The following is a 22,111-nucleotide window of genomic DNA, read 5'->3' as shown; positions in this document are numbered from 1 at the left end:
AACTTCAATTTATTACGCAATTCTCTGTAGGAACAAAACAAATTAACCCGCCCCAGAAGTTACCACCTGTTTAAAATAAAATTACTCCTCTCTGAAAAAATTTCACTGCAAATAATTGAAAACCATAGGCAGGTATTTCTAGCAGTTAATTTGTTATGAAATATAATGTGAACATTGCCCCTACACTCAAAATCTATGTGCAAAACTCAAAGAAAAACTTTTAGTGCATGGAAAGAAATGGAACTTTATCTCTTATGGGCAGTCCTAAGAGCTACATGCTAAAATTATATTACAGGTTTTGAAGTATTTATGTCAATTAAACATTTTAACATGAAAAAAGTAATAAAATGTGTTCACGTGTTATAAAATCAATTTTTAGATTAATGAATGTACCCATGTTACAGTGTCACACCGAGCCCATCACAATCTCCCAGACCAGTTCGTCGTCATCCTGTCACACCTGGGCCGATTGATAACAACTGTCTTATTGCTCCTCCCATGTTCAAGGTAGAAATTCACCAATAAGATTTGTATGCTCAGAAGGTTTGAAAAGACATGATCTAAGTTTTAGTAGATAAAATATATAATTTTAATTATTTTTAATGGTAAAAAAGACCACCACCTTGTAAATTTTTCAAAAAAAGACAAGGGTTCTTTTGGAGTTTTTCATTTTGTTTTTGTGTTTTTTGTAATTTTTAACAAAAAAAAACAAGGGCTTTTTTTCATATTGTTTCTTTGTGCTTTTTGTTGTTTTTGGTTTCTTTGTAATTTTTTGTTTTTATGCCACCGGAGCCATCTATTGTCAAACACATATGTGCATGAACAAAAGTCGATTTCCCTCCATTGAAATTACCGATATTTCTTGGAGAAATTGAAAACTGGTAGGTTTTGACTGTATTCCATAATATTTCTAGAAATGTTACTGTCTTTGTTAGAGAAAGAGATAAAAAGAAGTTCATCAAACCAGATCTCCTGCCCCTTGTGCGATGAAGATTATTATTTTCCGCTTCACACGGCTTCGGAAAGCTGCTAATAAGTTTTGTATAAACCTGTTGAGTAAGCCTAAGAATAAAATAAAGAAGGTACCATGCAGCCAAATTGGTTGGTAAACTTTTACAATTTGCACCAACTCATTGCTGCTTGAAACCATAAGCTTGCAGACAAGACAAAGCAAAGTGTTTAATTTCTTGTGAAATTTCAGTAAATTCACTGGAGGAAATTTACATTGTGTTGTGTTTGTGCTGTCAAAGCATATCTGAATCACATTATAGCTTGAGAAAAACATTTAAGTGACTGTTTTCAATAAAAATAACAAGAATAATGCGTTCAGAAGAGACTTGGTTTTTGCCAGTAAAGATATTTTGGGATTGAAGTATAAGATTAAACCAGTATTATCGTTAAAAGATCATACAATTCTAGGAATCATAGCACTTATGATAGTTGTATAGATTTATATATAATTCATAGAACTTACAAAGTTTTATAAATAATGTCTGGATGTTCTGTTTACTAAGTGTTAAAACATTTTATTTAAAATAAGAATTAAAGTGTGAATATTTTATTAATCTTCCTTGTATCTATGAATATTTTTTTGTACAATCCCTAATTTGGTTTTCATGTTTCTCTTTTTCTAAGATACTTTTATTTATCTGCAAGACAGTTTAGTTTTCATTCCTATCTTAAGCCACTTCTTCTTCTATGGGGCGGCCTATTGCCATGCACTTAAGCCTCAAGGGCCTTTTGGCACCCAGGAAGTATACCATGAGAACTACCAGTCTACGCTTTCAGCAGTTCCACAAACCACAGAAAACAACCTATCAGGTCCTCCTGGGGAAATTCACCACCCTTGGCCAAACTACCAAAGATGGCATACCGCTCCCTTGCTATTGCAAGACAATCAAAGAGCAGTTGTTCTGAAGTTTACTCCTGTTCGTCGCACATTGTAAAGAGTGGATCCTCCTGAAGGATGCCGACTCTATGAAAATGCTTCCTCAGGTGACCATGTCCCGTAATCAGACCCACAACCCGAGAAGACACTGATCTACTTAGTGAGAGAAGGTCAGATGCCATCCTAGGGAAAGTCGACTGTAGAACTATTCTGCTCATTCTCAGACCCGGATGCAGCCTCCACCTTCTCTCATGTTCAGCGTGAACCCATTTCAAGACAGCCCCAAAGGATTTACACCTAGAAATGCCACAGAGCGGCCAGTATCAGCTCTTTTGTTCCCAGGGATCCCCTTATGACCAGGAACCAACAAACAGTCACATTGTTGATTCTGGCAAGGGAAGAAACGACTTAATAGCAATCCCAGACAAGTTTGGAATTAAACACAGAAGAGTCCAGCGCCATCAGTGCTGTCTGACTATCTGTGAAAATATTGATTGTCTTACTCCTATATCACAGACAAAGATTCTCACGAGCACACTCCATAATAGCTGCGACTTTTGCTTGAAAGACTGTGGATCCATAGGGACCACCAGCTACCTGCATGGCCTCACCCCCACAATTCCAGTGCCTGTGCTACTTTTTGTTTTAGAGCCGTCTGTAAACCATTCAAGCTCCACTGGTGGAAATGGTTTCTTTCCCTCTAACCAATCCTCCCTAGAAGGCATAACGATCCTAAAGGGTTTGTCGAAGGAAAATTTTTGTCCCATCTGATCCGAAATCATGCAAAAAGCATTCCTCTGAATTAGGATGCTGATTCTGCAGTGCCCTCTGTTGCAGCCCAAGGCCGACCAAAGTCCCGCTTGCTGAAGACAGTAGATAATGCTCCTGGCCATGGCCTGGATGACAATATCCAGGGGGGCAAGGTTGAGGCAACACTCTAGGATGGCCTCTAGGATGGTAATCAGGATGGCCTTGACTGACCTTGTTCTGTTACCTAACTGATAAGACTATCACTTATTACTCACACACTGGTCTCATAAATCATTGCCTGGAGGGCTTATCCGCTCTTAACATGAATTCCCACTTTGAGTGATTTTGTTAGGAAATATTCATCTGAGACACTACACCACTATCACACTTATGTGACTGCTGACACATTACAGTGACTGTCAGTCTGTGTGCACTGGCAGACAAGTACTGCCTGAGGGCAACCTTAAACCTTAATGAATTACATTTAAAACATCCAGACAAGTTGTAATTTAACAACTGCATATCTTCTCATAACCAGATATCAGTATTCAAATGTCTGTCAACTGTAGACAAAGCTGTAACTAAACAACTGCACACAGCTATATAACCAGACACCTGTCATAAACTGCTTGGCTGGTTAGTCGTGTGTAGAGATCAATAAATACTAGACATAACTAATTGATAATAGATAGATATAAGCCAAGACATAGCCCATATAAGTCATATATATATACAAAACTAATGACTATGGACACAAACAATATGTCAGCAGATACTTTGTACTCAGTAGGCAGCTTAGTATTTGCTAAAATAACAGGTTATCCCTATTGGCCAGCTGTAATCAAAGAAATAAAAAAAATCGAAAAAAATATAAAGTACCAAGTCACTTTTTTTGGTGATAATACTACTGCCTTTGTCAAACTGAACGAAATATGTCAGTATTCGGAGTGTAAAAAAATTCATGGCAAAATCAAACCTGACAATTTCAAAAATGAAAAATTTAACGAGGCCCTAAAACTGGCTGAAATTGCCTCAAAAAACCTATAAACAGCAGCCCAATGGAGAATGAAACAGAAGACTCTCATCCCTGTAATTTTAAGCAAAAAACTGATAAAAATTTAACAGGAAATTTGGGCGCCTTCAACAACTCCATTGTGGAACTTGAAAATAGTCTCATTGAAAGTAATCTCTTAGAAGATTCGAGTAACGATGACCATAAATTACAGATGGCTGCGAAAATTGGATCAGCCCTGCTAGAAGAAAATAATGTACTGAAAGAAGCAAAGTTTAAACTAGAAACCAGATTATTGATAATGGAATCAAAGTTAGGGGAAATGGAAACCAATGAAAGAAAGTACATGGACAAAGTTGAATTGCTACTACAACAGACTGCTGAATTACAGGATCGACTTGAAGAAGAGAAGAAATTCCGTCAAGAAACACAAGCTATCTCTGAGGAGCAGGACCTTGAACTATGCCAACTCATCAACAATCAATCAAAAACAATGGACGAACAGAAAAATACAATTCTTACTCTACAAAAGAAAATTATAAGTCAGGGCGCAATAAATAAAACATACCAGAACTCATACACACAAACCAATACCCCAGTGAGTGACAACACAAAATATTCTGTAAGCTCAGCACCACTTTTGATTGACCTTGAAGAAATTAAAACTAAACTTAACCAGATGGAGGCAATGCTCAGGTTTCTGAAGACTGATTTGAGCCAGGAAAGTAAATCGTCCACTGCAATGCAAAATAGTCAATCTCTTAAGAAAATAAGATGTACAGACAGAAAAACTAATGTTTATAGTGTCTCTCTCCAAGCTGCCAAATACGCACAAGTATATCAGAAAGAGGTGACTGGGACACCTGAGTCGATTCTATTCATGACTCCCACAACAACCTCGGCTGAGGAGACTGACTCCGAGACACACATACCTACTGCGGCTGAGACACCTGTGATTACCGCAGCAGAAAAGACTATGAACATTACAACTAATAGTTCTGAAAAAACCCCAGTAAAGACTACTTGGAATACCCTGACTGACACAAACATGGCTACTGCGGCTGAGAAAATTACGACTGCAGGATCCAAGACATCGCCTACTACCGCAGCTGAAAAGCGCATGTCTACCGTGGCTGAAACTGAAACCTAAACTGTAGCTCTCCATTTCAATCCTCTCAAGTTTCTCCCTCAGGGGAAAAAAACCACCCCATACATCCACAAAACTAAAGGATGGTGAAACATACCAAGATTTCTTCAACAAAAATATTGACAAGGCCAGGAAACTGCGGAATGAAATACTTACTGCCTCAAAACAAACCATAACGCTGGTAACAAAACCTGTTCATCAAACTCCAAATAGAACTACTATAAAACTAACTAAGAAACCTTTTTTAGCCCTTCGCCAGTGGAAAGAATACAGATACAAAACAAGAAAATTTCACAACTCAGACCACCGCAGAAAATACAACGGAGAAATAGTAAAAGGGATATAGAAGTACTGAGAGTATTCCATCAAAATGTAGATAGAATATCGAACAAGGTAGATATACTAAACGACACTCTACAACAAATTATGAATCCCGATTTGCTGGTACTTACTGAACATGGCCTAAACAAAAATAAATTGAAGGCAACAAGACTAGACGGCTATGTCCTCATGGAGAGCTTCAGTAGAGAGAATCACCTCAAAGGAGGGACAGCCATCTATGTTAGGGAGGATCTAGTCGGTAGCACATCCAACTTAAACATAGCAGAATGGAGCACTAAGCTTATATGTGAAGTGGCAGGAATAAAAATCACCATAGACAAGACAGACTACCACATCATTGGGGTGTACAGACCTGAAGGAAACTTTACCACAGCAGTAGATACCCTGTCAAATGTATTGGAGGAAATCCCAACATGGAAGAGCCCAGTAATAGTAATGGGAGACATTAACGTTGACTGTCTATGCACTGGCCCGAAACAATCAATCTTAAATGATACACTTACCAGTTACAACATTATCAGGCTAAACCTACCACCAACCAGGATTACAGACCACAGCTCCACTTCAATAGACATGATCTGCACAAATCAACCGGACTCCAAAATAAGAGCTACAGTAATACAAGCTTATGTCTCAGATCACACAGGCCAGCTATGCAGCATCTATGATAAAGATAAGTTTCAACCACCCACAACAGTAATAGAGGGAAGACAATTCAGTAACAGGAATATACTACTGCTGAAACACCTCCTACTAAAGGAAACCTGGGAAGATGTAAACGGACAAGAGTCTGTTGAATCCTCATACGACTGTTTCATATAAACCCTCACATATAACTTAAATATAGCATGCCCCAATATCAGAAAACAAATCTCACAAAAACGAAAGCCTCAGATACATGACTATGAACTAAAGCTGAAGAGAGACAGCTTCCTCAAAGCCAAAGAAACCTATACTCTTACGGGGAGCGAGCAAAATAAGATCGACTCTAATATAAGGAAAAAAGAATACGATCTCCACCTAAAAAATGTAAGAAAACAAAGAGCAGCAGATTTTATTAAAGACTCAGACAACAAATCTAAAGCTATGTGGAAATTAATCAATAAAGAAAGGTCAAATAACAGCTGTGGAAATGAACTGTACAAACTGCATGTTAATGGGAGAACAATAGAAAACCCAGCTACGATCACTGATCATTTGAACTCATTCTTTGTGAATATAGCCAACGATACCTTGGCAAATATTGAAAGACCTGACGTAGAAGTACCACACACACTAGATGACTTGATACTTGGTAGCCTCTTCTTCTGGCGAACTGACAACCAGGAAGTGAGCAAGATAATAAAGACAATGAAAACAAAACACTCCGCTGGTCCAGACGAGTTATCTCCAGCAATAGTGAAAACATGTGAGGAAGAATTGGTACAGCCACTAGTTAACATAATGAAAAAATCGCTAGAGCAAGGTATTTTCCCCGCAAAACTCAAGCTAGCCAGAGTGTACCCGAAACTCAAAAATGGAGATCCTACCGATCAGGGGAACTACAGACCGATATCCTTACTATCTACTTTCTCTAAGATCTTAGAGAAAATTGTATTGACCAGACTTCTACATCACTTCACCATAAACAACATTCACATGAAGGGACAACATGGTTTTACAGCGGGGCACTCCACAACCTCCGTGATTGCCAGCCTCGTTGAATTCATTATCCAAGCTACAGAAGAAGGAAACTCAACATCAGCAATTTTCCTAGACTACAGTAAGGCTTTTGATTGTATCAACCATGAGATGTTACTAAGTAAACTGGATAAACTGGGAGTCAGAAGCCTAACTGCCAAATGGTTCAAAAGCTACCTACAAGGAAGGAACCAAACAGTTGAAATAACTAGAACTGCAGATGGTGTAAAAAAGAAAATCAAGTCAAAACCATTGCCCATACAGAGAGGAGTCCCACAGGGATCAGTCCTGGGACCTGTTCTCTACATCATCTTTGTCAATGACCTGCCAGACTACCTAAATAATCTCTGCTCAACACTAATGTATGCGGATGATACAGTGCTTTTACTGAAAAACAGAACACCTGCACACATTGAGGTTGGGTCATACATTGCTGTCAATATGGCACAACAATACTGTGAGAGAAATGACCTAATATTAAATGAAAAAAGAGCCAGCAGCTAATCATTGGAAGAGCAAAAGAAGAGGTATGCTTGCTACCAGACCTAGAACAAATTGGAAAAGTTAAGTACCTTGGGGTCACAATTGACGACAAATTAACATGGACTGACCATATAAAAAACCTATGCAGCAAACTTAGCTCTGCCCTATATGTACTGAGGAGACTCACTCACGTCTGCAATCGACATGGCGAAGACTGCTTATTATGCCATTTTCGAGTCGCACCTCGAAAGGTATGGGCTTGTGGTTTGGGGAGGAACCTCCAAGGCAAACCTCCAGAGAGTCCTAGTGCTCCAGAAAAGAGCTGTTCGCATCCTCACTGGTCTGGGACCCAGAGACTCCTGCCGAGAGGCCTTCAAGGAACAGAAAATCCTCACTGTAATAGACTTATATATACTGGAAACAATACTCTTTGCTGTGCGGCAAAACCCAACAAGAGGTAATGAAACTCACAATCACAACACAAGAACAGCAAATAACTTTACCTTGCCAATACATCGACTGGCAATGTTTGAAAAGCAACCCACATATGTAGGCTCTAATTTCTGGAACATCCTACCTGAAGAAGTGAAGAATGGAAAGACGCTGAAAATGATCTCACGCTGGCTCCTCGACCGTCCCTACTACACAGTGGAAGAATTCAAAAACTGGAGGAGGGACCCTCAACCGTGGACTGACTAAAATCATGCCAGAAACTAAGTATCACGAACACTTACACCATTATAACACAAACACTACTTTTTGACTTTTAATCTGTTCTCAAGGAATATGACTAATAAATGGTTTCTGATTCTGATTCTGATTCTAGAGCTGAGTCTGGTGCACTTGGAAAAAGCCCCAATGATAACAAGGCAATTATCAGATTGTGATAAAAATCATATGTTTGTGAAGAGGAAGAATCTAACTTCTAATTAATACATGTTTTAGGCCTTGAATACATTATATGTCAACATGTATGTATATACTAGTGTTTGGTCTATTCCCTTATAAATAGAAAATACATGCATTTGTAAACTTTTGTAAATATGCATAAAAAGCTAAATATGTATTTTTAAAGCCCATATAAACTATATATAAAAATATATCACAAAATTTTTGATAAAATGTAATTATTCGAATTATTTCTTTATGCACTTAAAGTCAAGTATAAATCGGAATCCAAGGATGAAGTTTAATCTTTTGTCATTTTTTATGGTGTGTCATAAACGTATATTAAAAAAATTTTGTATCAAATATTTTTCTGTGTTATTTTATGACAAAATTATATATAGCATGTTAAGTTTGAAGCATTGGTTAAAGATGTAACATGCTTTAGAAATATACATGGTGTAAAACACCCTGCCACTATAGAGAATGTATATTGCCACCCCTAGGGTTAAAGAACTGAACTGGTGCTCTGCCAGAGATTAACTCTAAATACGATTACTCATTTGTGTGTGAGGTGTTCGTTGTTTCTAAGTTGGTCCTGTGTTTCTGTAATGTGGGTTAAATTGACAGGTCAGCAGTTTGACGGGGGAAGGTGGAAAGCTGAAGAAGACGCTGATGTTGGTGCAGTCGAGGGACTTTGAACTGGTTCCTGACTCTCTGTGGAAGGCCCTGTCGCAGTGGTACGGAGGCTCCCCACCACTGCCTCGTCAGGTACTGAACAACACAGAGTCGTAATTATCCCACACATCAGTTTCTAAAAATATTTGTGTAAACTTTTTTTATCCTGATGGAAAAAGATGGTTAGTCCCCGCACTTAGTCCTAAAGAGGACCTCTCTTACTTATATTTGTGTCTTCAGAATCTGAGAATCAGATTTGAGGGCTCCTGTTCTCTGATGTCCTTGGGACTGAGGAGATATGCTCCCAGGAATATTTTCCGAATTTTTGATATGGTAGGACAATTTAACCAAATATGCTCCGCTGATTCCTTCTTTTCTCTGCAGAGTCAGCATTCGTCAGTCTGGCTAAGGCCCACCCTCATAAGATGTTTCCTTAGGGGGCCATGTCCTGTCAACACCCCTAATATCAGTCTTATATCCTCCATATTCTGATCTAAGAGAGATCCCCACCCATTAGCATAAGGAGGCATAAACATTTTAGATTGTCTTAACCCTTTGCGATCGGTCGTCAACTATAGGTCGACCGCGGCAGTTTCGCTGAACGCTCGCATGTTGACAATAGGTCGACTGGATACTGTCACTGCTTGTTTGGCCATTTCTAACCTATTGCTGTTCGGTATTTGAGTTATTCAGTACTTTGGACTTCTATTTTGGTTACGTGAATGCTACGTCGATCTTTATTCACGATATAGGAGGCATTGGAAGTGAAAATAGAAGACCAATACAACTGGCGTCTGCACTTGCGCCGTGTTTACAAATATGGCTGGTCCAAGTAAAAGTTTTACTGACGATGACGAAATATTAGATGAATTAGATGATTGTGATAATATTTTCAGTGAAATTAGTATCCAAAATGAAAAACAGATTATTGAAGAAGACCGTGATAGCGATTGTGAGTTGAATCATAGTGAAAATTCTTCTGAAAACATTGTGGTAAATGACGGTAACCTAGACGCCGGTAACCTAGACGACGAAAGTGATGTGTTTGGATTGGAAACTTAGGTAATGATGGGGAAGAATTTGATAAATTCGTGGATAATGTGATAGTAGTAGGACAAGGAGATGCAAATAATAGAGGTAGGCCTAGGCTACAAACTAGTAGACTAAGAGGAAGAGCTAGACATGTTACCCAAAGTAGGCCTAGGGCTGGAACAAGGCAAAATTATAATATATATATATATATATATATATATATATATATATATAATATAATATAACGAATAACATGTATCTGATGAGATCTTAGTGCCTTTTCACCTGTATTCATGTAATTTTGGTTTATTACATATGTATAAAAAAAATAAAAATTATGTTTTTATATTTTTTTAAATGTTACTTAAAGTTATAAAAAAAATACTATAAAATAATGTAAATATTCTTTTTAGGTTATTTACATTGATATATAAAGAGAAAAAATAAAAAAGTTGCAGAAAAAGGGATTTAAAAATTGCATTTGTGTATTGTCAAAGAACTGTAAATTAACAGAAATTAAATACGACCTGAGGACAGTCGAAGCAATTTTTATTGAGACCTCAAAGGGTTAATCCTGAGGCTCTACTCCAATTAAAGTTTCTTATCATCTTTTCCCAATCTTTTACAAGAGCTTTACTGTTGGAGAAAGCTACCCGTAACCTGGCTCAAGCCCCACCATTATGGACTCCGCTCTCTTTTTGGCAAGGATGTCTGCTTTTTCATTTCCATGAATGCCCTCATGGCCCGGCACCCAATCGAGTGGTACTCTGTTATTCGTAGCCAGCTCAGTTAGAGTATTCTTACATTCTCAGACTGCTTTTGAGTGAAACGAACAGGTATCAAGTGCCTTTCGTGTAGCCTGGCTATCAGATAGTATCGAGTATTTTGCTCCTTTTGTCCTCATTTGTGTGAGTATTCTGGAGCATGAGTCTACTGCCATGACTTCCGCTTGGAAGACTGTAGCATGTTTTCCCAGGGGTACTGCCATGTTAACTCCTGGTCCGTATATTCCGTATCCTGCCGTAGAGACAAGACATGAACCATCTGTGTAAAACTTCAGGACTCCTTTATTAGGGTAGGCCTCCTTTTTAGTCCATTTCTCCCTTCCATCAATAGAGACAGTATATGGTTTTTCAAAGGAGTTGTCTAAACGTAAAGTAATTTGTTTTCTCATGACATACATGGTGATCCTTAACGGGTGATCTATTTCTCATAAACATGTTTAAGTCATTAGAATGAGAAAAAATGAAATGTAAAAATATTCTTTAAGTAAAATAGTTGTAAAAAATTCTCTGATCTGGTATCATTACTAATTATTGTACAGCTTTATTCCTTGTGTATTGTGGGTAGCTAAATACGTTGCCAATCAATGAATGTTAAATATAAATTAATCAAAGAGTAAGAACTTGTAATCTAAAAACTGGACAAGCAATATGTAATATACTCAGTGTGATAAATTTTTTGGTTTATATTTTTTGAATTATTACAAGTCCGTTTATTTCTGTGGAATTACCATAGAATTCTGTACCACGAGACATGGAATATATCAGGTAATACACCTTGTTAAGAGTATTGAGTAAAAACTGTATATGCTGTCTCCAAATGAGATGTCTCTGCAAACTCCCAAGATTTTGCTTCGTCACGTTAGAAGTTGCATCAAGAAATATGTCAGATCTAGTGCTGTTGCTATAGTTAGTACAAGGGATGTAAGACATTGTTAATGCCATGTAAAAGTGATGCCATTGTCAGTATTTTAACACCTGAAGTACATTTGTTGTACAACAGGTGATAATGCCACGAGATAGCAACCAGGTAGAGCTGGAACTCTACCCTATCACCCTGAAGCTGCTGAGGCACCAGAGTCAGTTTCCCAGGCTTCCGCAGCAGCCCTCTACCTGGACTGGAGTGGTGGGAGGCTATGGTGCTCTTAGTAAGTAAATTCTGTATTGACAATATAACTCTTGCCGTCTGTCCAGCCTTGTGTCTGCAGCAAGTAGGTTATTTGTGGCTTCTTTGTTACTCCTGTACTGAAGATGTAGTAACAAAATTAAAATTTATTAATGTTTAATGTTATTTTAATATCACATTATACGTATTAATAGATTATTAATTAAAATCACAGTGAAAGCTTTGCAAATGGAAACGGTATAATTGGACATGTTGCAGTAAGTTCATATTGATGCAATAAATCAGTAATATTTAGAATTCCCAAGTCAATTTTCTGTTTAAAAGCAAGTTTTATTGCTAGAATAACATTTTATTTCTGGAGTAAATACACTAAATTAAGATTGTAAACATAGTGTTTTTGTTTATTAACTGTAATATAAAAAAGATTTAAACATTTTCTCAACCTGAACTCAACAAAGTAATACAATGAAAAAGGATTATTTTTAAAGTCAAATAATACTCCCTGCCACCTAACCTTCACAAAACTCTTATTACTCAAAATACTCTTAATCTATTAAATTTGTAACTCGTAAATATAAATTATAGGCCGATCAACTCAAATCATAGAACTTCTAAATCGTTAGTAATGTTTAATCATATTAATTTTAACATTAAAAGTTTTAACAATAGAATAGGTTACTATTGTAAACATATCTGAAAATTAATAATAATTAAGAACAAATTTGTTTTGTAAGAGTTGATGTTTTGTATAAAGTATTCAAATACAAGGGTGTTTTTGAATACACAGTATTCGATTCTTTTAAAGTATTCAATTCTACCATCACTACTTCTGCCAGCTAAACACTGGATAGACCATTAATAGATTTCAAACAGAGATTCGTAGTATCAAATCTAATTATTTACATAATTATGCCCTTTATTCACTTATAAAATCTGTTTATGTAGGTCAAATTAAATGTACTAAAATAGTGTATAGTTGGTTTACATACTCCTGTTCCTAATGGCCTTGCTAGCGTATTACAATTATGACAAGATGACTAAGTGAAGCATCAATGAACACGGCTGCCTCTTGCATTGGTGACCATTAGCAAGTCAAACAATTTTTCATTTGGTTAATAAATATCAAATGTAAATGGTACATATTCAATTGAAGTTTAAATTGGTACAATTTTGCACCAAACATTTTCTGCACTGAAAACATTTTGCATATAGTTAATTTTTAGAATACATAATTTATATTACACATCACATAATAAAGACATGAACATATATTTTAGTAGTTAATTAACCTTTTTTGAAGTGCAAAATATTTCTAACTACTATATTTTAACATCCTTTTTTCTTTATTCCAAATTTTAGAAGGATTTTGTCTATGACAATTGTCTTTATAGTTCATTTTAATAAGTCTATTTGAAAAACTACCAAATTAAAAAAAAAAAAACACTTTAATTTAAAAAATTGTAAGGACTTTCAAACTAGTACTTGAATATATATTAAAAAAATGTATCTTAAATTAAGGACATGTATGATTTATAGTATATTTGTAATTTGCTATAGTATGAAAGGATAATCATTACATACAGTACTATTTAAAAAACGGTAAAAAATTGTTTAACGTTATGCTTTTCAGATACCCATAAATTATTGGTAATCTTTAAGAGTATGTATTGTTGTGTGACAGTAGGCACGACGGGGTATCCATATGTGTCCAACCTGCCCACCCCACCCAAGCGATACCTGGCGTACTTGGCCACCTTTAGTCGCTTGGCCACTGTCCACCAGGTCTACGACTTTCTGTGTGAGAGGCTACACTTGCGGATGGACGACATTCGTCTTTGGCTCTGCCATGATGAGGTAAATTAACAGGGTCACACAGTTTTGTTACGTTCTTGTAAACTGTATCAGAGAGAATAAGAATAAGAAATATTTATTCCTCCAGTAGTTTACAATTAACCCATTGGCCTACTAGTATTTCCAGCCTCTCAACTCCACAGTAAATCCAATTAATTTGGCCCAAAATGGAGAATTTTACTTAAAATTCCATTACTCTAGTTGTACTGTTTAGATTTTAATAAAACTTGGGATATTTAATAAAAGCATCCTAAACTATATTTTTCACAAAAAAAATTAAAAAGTTAATGTAAATTTTTTAAATTTTGTTAATTTGTGTTAATTTTATGTTAATTACAAAATAAACACTTTTTATTTTTTACTGACAATTATTTATTATTATTATTTCGAATTATTATACAATTATTATAATATTATTATACAATTATTATTTAGAATATTTACTCCTACCTGATTGCCTAAAAACACAATATTTTTAGGTTCGTTTGGCTTGTCATTCCATATTGGAAAATTCCATAATCCAGTTACACCAGAAGCCACACTGCTAATAACGTCTTCAACATTCTGTAAATGTAAATCATTCATAGGATCATCGGCATTGTTTAGGCCTACGTCCATCTCTTCAAAATCAATATCTGAGAGGGCATTGTCAGACTCACCGTCGCTGAATTCTTCATCACCATCAATCCTCCACTCTTCTTCCACATGATTAGAACCGATTTCATCATCAGATTCACTTAAAATAAATCCGTCATTGTCAATATAACGATCAATTTCACTACTACGTAAAGCTCCATGCCGCGCCATTGTACACACGCTTAGTTTGTTTACTCGAGTCAGCTGTTTACTTGTTCCGATCGTCTGTTTATGTTCCCCTTCCCCAACTGCAGTGTTGCCAAGCTGTAAAGTTAAATTATTCAATTCCCATTATTGCATAGAACACAGAAACGAAGTTAGGACTGAATGGTGCTGACATCTTGTGAGAAATAGGCGAACTACTTGGTGGCGAGATGGTTTCGTCAGAGTATTTTACCGTGCATAGCGCTAGCGGCGAGATGGTCTCGTCGAAGTAGGCTAATGAGTTAAACTATTATAGACATTTGCCTGGAATTACTAGCCATAATATTAAATACCTATGGCTAGCACAACTGTAAGTAACATAACACAAGTAACATAATTTTTGTACAGTCGATAATTGTCAACTTAAAAACTTGCAGTTCACACTGTAGCGTTCTTAATTTAATTAAATGTGAAAAATTACAATTTCTCTTTTCTTGACAAAAACACATACCTAACACAACAATTCAAGCAAAAGTGAAAATACTAGAAATAATAAAGTTACTTAAATATAAGAAAATTAAGTAAATGAATTATGTACATATTTACAAATACAAAATAAAAAAATATATTTTCAATTGGCATTAAAAGAAGCTATCTGACTAACCAATAACCTCAAGCAAGTAACTTATTTTGGCTTTTTCTTTTTCTAAAAGCCACATTTTTAACTTATTTGAAATAGTTTTTTTTTTTGTTTTTTTTTTTTTTTACAGAATTAGGAACATTATTAAAAAATTTTGGGCCTAGAAATGAAAAAGATGTTCTGAAAATAATTTTTTTGACTTTTGGTCTTATGTAATCACCTTGAGTAGAGGTTCTTGTGTAATACTGAAATTGTTTAGAACTAAGATTACCGCTTCTTTTGTAGAACACTTTAAGTACTTTAAAGACAAATAGGTACTTAGGGGGAGAATTTTTAAAGTTTTGAAAAGGGGCAAAGAACACTCACGTTTTGCTTTATATGATATTATTCTTATAAGATAATTTTATGTTACTCAACCGGCTTTAATACACAATCATTTGCTCCTCCCCAGAGTTCAATTCCATAAATGAATCTGGAATGAACTAAGAAAACTAGATATACTAGAGGTAGTTGTTACAACTCAATCCACAGTTTGTGTTACCCAAGTGGTAAGGTAAAAGTGCTGTAACTAAACTCCTGGTTTGCATGTCCTTTGCTAGATTCCACAATACAATATATTAAAAGTGTTTTATAAGTTTGTTAAAAAATTGACTAATCTATATAATCTGTCCAGAATTAATGTTGAGATGTTATTTATACAAGACATATTTTTTAAGTAAGTATTGTTTTGATAGAAATCAGAATCAGAATCAGAAATCAGAAAATTTATTTGTCATTTAACACAAGAAACAGTGCAATAGACATCGTCACAGCCTAAGTTATGATTAATACCTTTTCGTATAAAATACAATGACTAGACTACTTTAAAAACACAACATGTAGCAATAAAACTTTAAGAGACACATAACATATAGACTTAAAAAATAACATCAATGTCAGGCATATTAAAAAATTCTTGTACATGATAAAATGGGTTTTCTTTTAACCAGGCATATAACACTCTTTTAAATCTACTTATAGGCACAGATCGGGCACTAGAAGGTAATCTATTAAAAAATTTGATGCTTATAACTTTATGTGATGCTTGAGTTTTTGCTAACCTAACATATGGTAAATCTAACAGTGCATTAAATCTAGTATGGTAATGATGAAATTCATTCCTCGTGTAATAGTCCTGCAAGTTATTCTTAACATTACATAAACAAACAAATATATACAGATTTATCACAGTAAGAATACCTTCTTGAACAAAAAGAGGTTTGCAATGTGCCCTATAAGGAGAGTTTGTTAAAATTCTTAAAGCTTTCTTTTGTAGAATTAAGATTCTCTGTACATCACTGCAGTTTCCCCAAAGAATAATACCATAAGAAATTATACTATTAAAAAAAGCATAGTATGCATTAATTACATATTGTTTTGGGACAAGCTTTCTAATTTGTCTAAGTAAATAAATTACTCTGGAGAGCTTGACAAAAACATTATTTACATGGGCATTCCAAGCTAATTTAGAATCTAAGGTTATACCTAATAATTTGACACTATCATTAATCTTAAAGCCTAAGTCAGTTTCACGATTACATGGGGTGGGTCCTCTGCTGGGAACCTCAACAGGGTGCTCATCCTACAGAAAAAAGCCATCAGAATCCTTGCTGACCTTGAACCTCAACAAAGCTGCAGGCAAGCCTTCCAAGCCCTTGGCATAAAGACTATCACTGCTCTGTACATTCAAGAAGTTATTCTACATGCTCATAGTCTGAGTCTTCAAACAGGGAAAGACTTCCACTCGTACAATACTCCTCATGCAACTAACTATGTTCTGCCCCCACATCGCACAGCAATCTTTGAGGAAAAGCCATCCTACATCGGCCGGAAATTGTGGAATGCTCTACCAGATACAATGAAAGGATTGAAGAGGAATGCCCTACAAGGAAGACTGCATAACCTCCTAGTAAATCAACCTTTTTATACACTGGATGAGTTCCTGAACGCCTGCAATGGAGAATGGAGACTACAAAAACCTTGACTTTGTTTCATCATAAGCTAACTTTTTGTAATATGTGACTCTATTACTATTCTTTAAGAATATGTCAATACAGAAACTTGTCTATTGTCTATTGTCTATTGTCTATAAACTAAAAATTATAGATTGTGTCTTAGACTGGTTTAGCATAAGACCGTTAGACTGAAACCAAATGGAACTTTCAGTAATATAATTATCCATTATACCAGATAACATCTCTAGCTTGTTTCTACAGAAAAAAGTTGAGTCATCGGCAAATACAACAGAATTACAATTAACATTTGCAGGCAAATCATTTATATGTACAAGAAACAAAAAAGGGCCCAAGACCGATCCCTGTGGTACTCCGCAATTTATATCTACTATTTCAGACAGTTTGCTGCCAATACAAACTCTCTGAGTGCGACTGCTTAAAAAAGACTGAAAAAGATTTAGCTCCACACCACTTATGCCGTAATAATGTAATTTTTTGAGAAGAGTCTCGTGTGGAACACAGTCAAACGCCTTTGTGAGATCGCACAAGGTTGCTAAAGTGCTACAGTGAGTTTCAAAACCCTCCAATACAGATACCACAAGACCCTCCACTGCATCCACAGTTGACCTACCTTCTCGAAAACCAAATTGAGAATTTGAAAAAAGAGAGTGCAACTCAAAAAAATCACTCACCTGGTGCTTCATCACTGTTTCTAACATTTTTGAAAAAATTGGCACAACAGAAATCGGTCTGTAGCTACTAGGAGATGACCTTTCACCCTTCTTAAATATAGGGACCACCTTAGAAACTTTTAGAGCTTGAGGAAAAACACCTTTAACCAGACAATCGTTGACACAAGTTGTTAGGGGCTCCACAACACACGGTAACACTTTCTTTAACAGGCCACCACTGATATCATAGATATCTTTACACTGCTCTTTTTTTATGCTATTAATGAGAGATAAGACATTTTCACTTGACACAAGCTTCCATTTATAGATGACATCAGGCAGAGGGTGGTTTGAGAGAAGATCCAAGGACGCATCAACTGAGGACTCAATCTCATCTTGTATTGCAGCTACAGCATCGATGAAATAGTTGTTGAACTCATCTGGTGATATATCATGCTGAGCAGATGGTGATGAAGTGCCCCTTGCTGCATTCACAACCTTCCAAGCAGCTTAGCATTTATTGGAAGAAGCATTTATATAGCTAGCATTGGCCTCCAGCTTTGCCTTTTTAATCTCCCTTTTATATATATTTTTTGCTTCGGTATATAGTCTCTTTGTTTCATCCCTGAATAGACCATACCTACAAGACCACAAGTAATTCACATGTAAATTGAGTACATCTTCTTTAAGTTTTTGATGAAGCTGTGAAAACCATGTAACATGCTTACGTCTTGATGTTTGTTGAGCCCTCTTTTCTATATAAGTCCTAAAAGGAAAGCATTTATCCATACCTTCCAGGAAATATGAAATAAAAGTATCAAACAGGCAATCATCAGAGGAGTTGGCAAACACAGTATTCCAGTCAACATCAGCAAGAAACTGATTAAATTCAATAATGTTTCTTTCAGCAAAACAGCGTTTAAACAGTACGTCGGTTTTTGTACCTTCTGAAATAAATAGAGGGAGAATTTAGCCTAAAAGTAATGTCCAAGGCACAGTGGTCAGATAATGGAGGTCTTAATACTTTGGTGGAAATGTAGCCTCTACTTATATTTGTTATTGCATTATCTAAGCATGCCAATCCTCGAGTTGGTTCGTTATTTAAATAATGACAGTCAGCTGATCGTAAAACATTCAAAAACTGTAAGGTAAAAATATCAGTGTCATTGACATCAATATTATAATCCCCACAAACAATAATAGGAAGATTGTATTTTAGCAGTGAAAATAGAAGTTTGTCAAAGTTATCTAGGAAAATACTGTGATCTCCATCAGGTGTGCGGTAAACAGAGATTAAAATACATTTTTGGTGGATGTTTATAATAGCAGCAACTACTTCAAAGTGGCACTCACAACAGAGATCAGAGACATCTAACACTTGAAATACTATTTCATTTTTCAGGTAGATTGCAACACCACCTCTGATTTGCTTTGTCCTACAAAACATTGTAATACAATTATACCCTTCCAGGACAGCTAAATCTTGATTTTGGAGATTACACCAGTGTTCACAAAAACAGAGAGCAAGATAATTGTTTATAGACAAAATAAGCTCCAATTCGGGTAGTTTGTCCAGTAGGGACTGGGTGTTAGCCGACAATAGCCTGACGTTTTGGACTGTAGGCCTAGGCCTAGGCTCAGAGTATATTTCAAGGATATCTGAGTCGTTCACCTCATGTTGAACTAGGCCTAGTCTTGGTTTTGTGACATTGGATTTTTTCCTAAAAAACCACCACTTTTAGGCTTTCGATTTAATTTGAACATTTTCACCAAGGCTCCTTGGGGCCACACATCAGGCTTTAAAGCATTTTCCACTTCACACTCAGGCAGTCCAATCTTGAAGGATTTGTAAGTGTCATAATTGGTTTTCCATTCGGTACAGACTATATCTTGACCAAAACAATCTCTCAAGAAAACTACTAAATCTTCTTTTTCCACTTCAGGCGAAAGTCTAGAGATGAATAGCCACTTCATCTTGTCAACTGCTTTTATTTTTCGGGAAACATTTGTCCCAATAATTGGAATATGCCTTGAAACTTTAGACTTCTTAATTCCACCAACCTTCTTGGCCATATTTCTATTGTACCTTGGTTCTTGAAACTCACGTTCACTACGTTCCATATTTGAGGTTATGTGTTTTCCTCCATGACTTTGTTGTTGTTCCATAAGATCATCAGAGTTTAACTGCTTCGTCTGCTTCTGACCCAGAACCACCGTTCCACCGTGACGAGCCACCGGTATGAGGGAAACATCTGTTTGTTGAGCAACTTTTTTTACTTGTCTTGCTGGTTGAAGACGTTTACCGCCATGTTGCACTGCTGATGTCAATTGAGCATCTGTGTCCAATTCATCTGACTGATCAAGCACACTGATATATACAAAAATCAAAACCTTTTGTAACAATTTATTTTGATGTGAAATCCCACACTTTGATCTACTTTCTTACATAACTGCCATCAATATTAAGGCACTTATCATATATAAAAACAACCTTTTGTTTACTGTCTTCATAGAAGTTTGCCGCCTAATTTAACAATAACTGAGTGCAACCATTTTTACGCTATTGTTGTCAGTGCAGTGCCGGCCTTCAGAATGCTTCTTCTGATAGATAACAAATGGTAGCAAATGGGTGCTAAATTGGGGTATTAGGGGGTGACAAATTGTTCCTAGAAAAATGCTGTAATATGATCTGAGTTCGTTTTGTCCCATTTAGATGGACACTGTCATACAGGCAAATATAAAATATATTTCTTTATAAAAATGTCATAGAGAACAATTCTTGAAACTTCTGACGATGAAGAATTTGTGAAATGTCTGTTCATTATCGCTTCATCATTAACTTTCTCCACCGATTCGTAGGGGATCATTGAGGGTTGTCCACTTCATTTCTCATCATGAACATTTTTTTTGCCATCTTTTAAAACTTTTCTTTTGTTTGCTTAGGAAAAGAAGCTTATAAATTGCAATTAGTCCTATAAGAACCTTAGTGCTGCTTTTGGAGTGACAGGATATTCAGGATGGGTAAGGTTAGAGGGTAGGGGCCACCTCATATTGAGATCCATGAGAAAGAATTAGAGCTTTAATCTCAGTCATGTTCCCCTGGGAAAAGGGGAGGCTAGCTCTGAACCAGCCTCTCCAGTCAAAGCTGACAGGGGGTGGCACACCCTTGTTGAGGCTAGCAAGAACCTCTGATACTTAGGGAATGAACCCCATTAACTCCAGCAGTCATCTCCCACAGTAGACTAGACCTATTGAATTACCCTTGTGCCCCAGAATCTCAACATTTTCAGTTAGTGATGTGCCGCTCCTGGACATCCATAAAGTTGTACAGATTTAAGTGACACATCGGGTTTTGCTGTGCCCAGTGGTAGGTTCAACTGGAAGGTATAAACCAGTCAGATGTGATTCCTACTGGGTAATCTTTTAAAGTCATTATCCATTTGAATGCCATTCCATCACTCGTAATGTTTGTCCATACACTTCACAATTCTGTCGGTGAAATTAAATTCCTTTTACGACTCTTGCACCAAGAAAATAAATAGCAGCACGTACTTCACAGTCGGTATGATTCTCAATTGATGGGTGCATTTAAAATATGCATTAACAGATGTAAAACTATAGATTTTTGCCGTAATTGAGTCTATGCTAACAGATAAAGGTAGACAGTGCGAAATCACGGGATACCTATGGTAGCGCTGCAGCGGGGGAATTTCAAATAGTACTTACTTAAAAAACACGCCACATACACAATAGTTCTGTTATTAATGTAGTTTGATAACAAAGTTAATGTATAACCACTTACACAGAATAACATGGTGCTTATTGAAGAGGAAGAAGCAACACTAGAGGAGTTGGGGGTGTGCGATGAGGACCAACTTCTAATTGAGGTGCGGAACAAGGATCTGACATGGCCCGAAGAGATTGGTTCTCTGGCGATTCCCCCTAGTGATAGAGTCAAACAGCGTAAGTGAGACTTTCTCCTCCCGAACATTCCCCATCTTGAATCTCATTACAGTAATCCTTAATTGATTAAAAAAATATTTATTAACTAAATTCTGTTCTTATATTTCATAAGAAGTATCATGGTTTTCAATTATTAATCTGATTTAAAAACTTCACTAATCTGCTTTTTAATATTTTATCATCTTAAGAGTTGTTTCTTAAGGTAAGAAAGCTGGTATTCAACATTTATAAAATATTTGTTGATACAATTTCTAAGTAAATCTGCTACAAGATGTTCAATATCCTTCATAGGTATACCAAACATTTACATCGCCCTCTTGTTTTATTTACATGCTTTGTTCGTGTTTAGCTAAAATTTTGTAGGACATATTTCTATATGTTGTTGGGGGAGTCTGATGTTGATTTAA

At 36.1% G+C, this 22,111-nt stretch overlaps 1 protein-coding gene across 3 annotated transcripts in view; it reads left to right on the top strand.

Moving 5' to 3' along the window:
• LOC124370011 (ubiquitin carboxyl-terminal hydrolase 32) overlaps positions 1-22,111 on the top strand; it is a 142,720-nt gene that overhangs the window by 63,124 nt on the left and 57,485 nt on the right. For 2 of the 3 annotated variants that reach the window (XM_046828285.1, XM_046828287.1), the window contains exons 12-16: positions 405-507; positions 8,818-8,958; positions 11,683-11,827; positions 13,487-13,659; positions 21,548-21,704. In XM_046828285.1, coding sequence (XP_046684241.1) covers positions 405-507; positions 8,818-8,958; positions 11,683-11,827; positions 13,487-13,659; positions 21,548-21,704 — 719 coding nt within the window. The remainder of the gene's footprint in view (positions 1-404; positions 508-8,817; positions 8,959-11,682; positions 11,828-13,486; positions 13,660-21,547; positions 21,705-22,111) is intronic. The other variant, XM_046828286.1, reaches the window with a different exon arrangement.

This window comes from Homalodisca vitripennis, chromosome X (genome assembly GCF_021130785.1).
Source record: "Homalodisca vitripennis isolate AUS2020 chromosome X, UT_GWSS_2.1, whole genome shotgun sequence".
Classification (NCBI taxonomy): Eukaryota; Metazoa; Arthropoda; class Insecta; order Hemiptera; family Cicadellidae; genus Homalodisca; species Homalodisca vitripennis.
The sequence above is the reverse complement of the archived record's forward strand: the minus strand, read 5'-3'. Positions and strand labels throughout refer to the sequence as shown.